Source organism: Camelina sativa, chromosome 9 (genome assembly GCF_000633955.1).
Source record: "Camelina sativa cultivar DH55 chromosome 9, Cs, whole genome shotgun sequence".
In the NCBI taxonomy this organism is placed as follows: Eukaryota; Viridiplantae; Streptophyta; class Magnoliopsida; order Brassicales; family Brassicaceae; genus Camelina; species Camelina sativa.
In genome coordinates, this window is record NC_025693.1 from 31,586,375 (window position 1) to 31,589,232 (window position 2,858).

Sequence of the window (2,858 nt, forward strand, 5' to 3'; positions counted from 1 at the left end):
GAATCCTGATATGAAACCACCAATATTCGCAAAATTGTCTATGAAAGGGAGAAAGCCTATCAGGAAATTCACAGTGAAGATAGTGAATATTATCACTAAGGCTGAAATCTGTAACAGCAAACAAAAAAAAACAAACAGAATCAGAAAAGGTATCAAAAGAAGATAGATAACCAAGGACAATAATAGAACACAAGAAATCCTTGACCTTGCCGGTATATAGATTCCAGTTCTTTGCAAGTGCAGAAAGCATGGCTCCAATCAACCCAAAGAAAGCAGCACCAGAAGAGATTGATGGGATGTTTCGAACAAACAATACAGCAAATAGACTTCCCACACTGCCAGAGAGGAAGTATATGATGGCAATCCTCACTACACAAGCAAAGCAAAAGCAGAAGAAATGCAGATTATAATAGTGATAGACTCCGTCAAAAACAAATTAGGTGAAGTAATCTAAGTCAGTTTGGCTAATTTACATGGTCCAAATTGCTGCTCCATGTATATCCCTACGAAAATCAAACTCCCAAGATTTATGAACAGATGAAACAATCCACTGTGAAGCCAAGGAGATGTCAAAATACGCCAAATCTCATGATTCTCTGTCAGAGTATTCCAAGAAAGACCTCCCATATGCTCTAACCTGCAAACTCACAAGAAAATAAAAACTCAATAGCTTATAATCAAATCATTTAGTAGCTCAAATTACACATGTTCCCCTCAAAAGAAGCAGCACCAAGATCCACAGAAATAAACACTCTACAACAACACAGAATTGGAAACAAAGAATTTGTCACTGTAATCAAAGATTGAGACACTACGATTCAGCTGAAACTCACCAATCGTGGAAACTAACATCATCCGAATCAACAAAATCCAGTAAGCTATTACTAAAGATGAGCACAATGAAACATCCGAAATCACAGGTGTAAGCATCCAAAATTCATCTCTACAGGATCTAACAAATTCACTTAGAGATCCGATTCCACATACAGTTACAAGCAGATACAAAAAGCGAAATCCGCCGGAGAGAGCTACTTACGTTGAGGCGGAGGGGCCGAGCATAGGATTCTCGGAGAGAGGCTGGAAAGAGAATCGACCAAGGAGTTTAGCGGCGCAATGACCGTGAGAGTTCCTGGAGCAATCGTTGACGCCCATAGTTACAGCGAAGAGGACGATCTGAAGAAGAACGAAGACGGAGACGAGCCAAGTGTCTCGTTTGATTTGCCGTGAACGGTGACGGAAGAAGGAGATCTTGTCCCAGCTAGAATCGGCGGCGTTAGAAGTGGAGAACGAGAGATTGTGAGAGATTTCATCGATCTGCGTCGTCTTTGGCTCTGTAGGAACCTCTGCCATTGTTGAAGGTGAGCGAGAAATTAGGGATTGAGGACGACGAATAGGTTCGTTTTTACTTTGTAGACAGTGGCGGGAAAATGTTATTGGCGAGAGCAAACCGAAAGCTAACCGTTTAAGATCCGGTTCGGAATTGATTTAGACCACACCGAACGCTTAACCAAGATCCGGTTCGGAATTGATTTAGAGCCGCGTACCACACTATGCTTTTACTATTTTCAGTATGCAAAAGTAGATCTGAGGTGGGTTTAGTTTATATCAGCTTTAATTTAACACTTACATTTTTTATCTACTCATCTGATTTGTATTTATTCAAATGAGAGATTTGGTCACTTTCTCTTCAAGTTGACTCTTTTGAGATAATCTATTGACTTATTTTTTAATAATCATGTAATTTCTGCATGACAATGACTGAATAAGTTTGAAAAGATATACTTCATTGTTGAGGTTAAGTTGTTGGGAGATCTCAGTAGAAATACATTGTATAGTTGAAATTGTGAAATAGTAACAATTGGCTATATAATTAGTTGTTGGGAAAAGCTTTCCGTAGCAATTCCAGTCTTCAAACTAACTAGTTATCTTCCATCTTAAGAATGATTGGAATACGAATGAAATTATATATGGATTATATTGTTTATGGCTCTATGCTCCATCATCATGCCATGTTTGCTTCAAGAAAGAGTTTTTACTGTGTTTTCTTAATTCTTAAACATTTATCTCATCAGTTCTCAGTTCTCACTATACATATCTACTTAATCAGCACATGCATTGTGGAAGGTTGTGGGGTAAGATTTGATCAGAAAGCTGGGACACCATTTTATGACCTTAAGATGGACAGTAGATCCACACTTTCAGATAATGGGTAATGATGGTATGACATGACATGAATTGCTTTCAGCCGATCTATATAATACTAAGATTATCATGGATGACTAGTTATGAAAACGACCTTTTTTTTTCATTGATATAGTAAAGTGTCTACTTCTCAGTTGCTTTTATCAAATAATTGTGAACCCTCATTCGACGTAAATTGTGATACAGGAAGCTTAGATACTAAGAGAGAAAAAAAAAAAAAAGAGATAACCGAACTATACAAAAGGAAGATAACCGAAGATAACCGAATACATTACCATTAAACCTGTAATAGTTTTTTCAGCCAAGTTAAAAATAGTAACGACAACTCAGTATAAATCAACATGGTGTAATCAAGAATTTGCAATGATATTAAGCTCACAAATTCACAATACGATTGTTTGCTCTCACAACGTCATATGCATTATTATGGTAAGAAAGAGTTGGGTAGTACAAGATATTTCTGTATATATATTTTTTTCTCATCAGCCATCATCAGGCATGTGCATGTCCATGATAAACTGTATGATGGCGATTTCATTTTTCGTCCAAAAAAGATGATTAAGTGTTATATTTAAAAATCCGACCACTTAGCGACTTAGGCAAATGGGGTCTGCGTACGAACGATGGGATAAGGATTCTCTTCTTTTCTCGTATAG

The 2,858-nt window shown here is 37.3% G+C and overlaps 1 protein-coding gene across 1 annotated transcript in view; it reads right to left on the minus strand.

The window, feature by feature from the left end:
* Positions 1–1,368, minus strand: part of LOC104713462 (RHOMBOID-like protein 8) — a 2,553-nt gene extending 1,185 nt beyond the window's left edge. Inside the window, exons 1-3 of the mRNA XM_010430570.2 lie at positions 1,037–1,368; positions 474–637; positions 206–369 (exon numbers count right to left, since the gene is read on the minus strand). Coding sequence (XP_010428872.1) covers positions 206–369; positions 474–637; positions 1,037–1,350 — 642 coding nt within the window. The 5' untranslated portion in view covers positions 1,351–1,368. The remainder of the gene's footprint in view (positions 1–205; positions 370–473; positions 638–1,036) is intronic.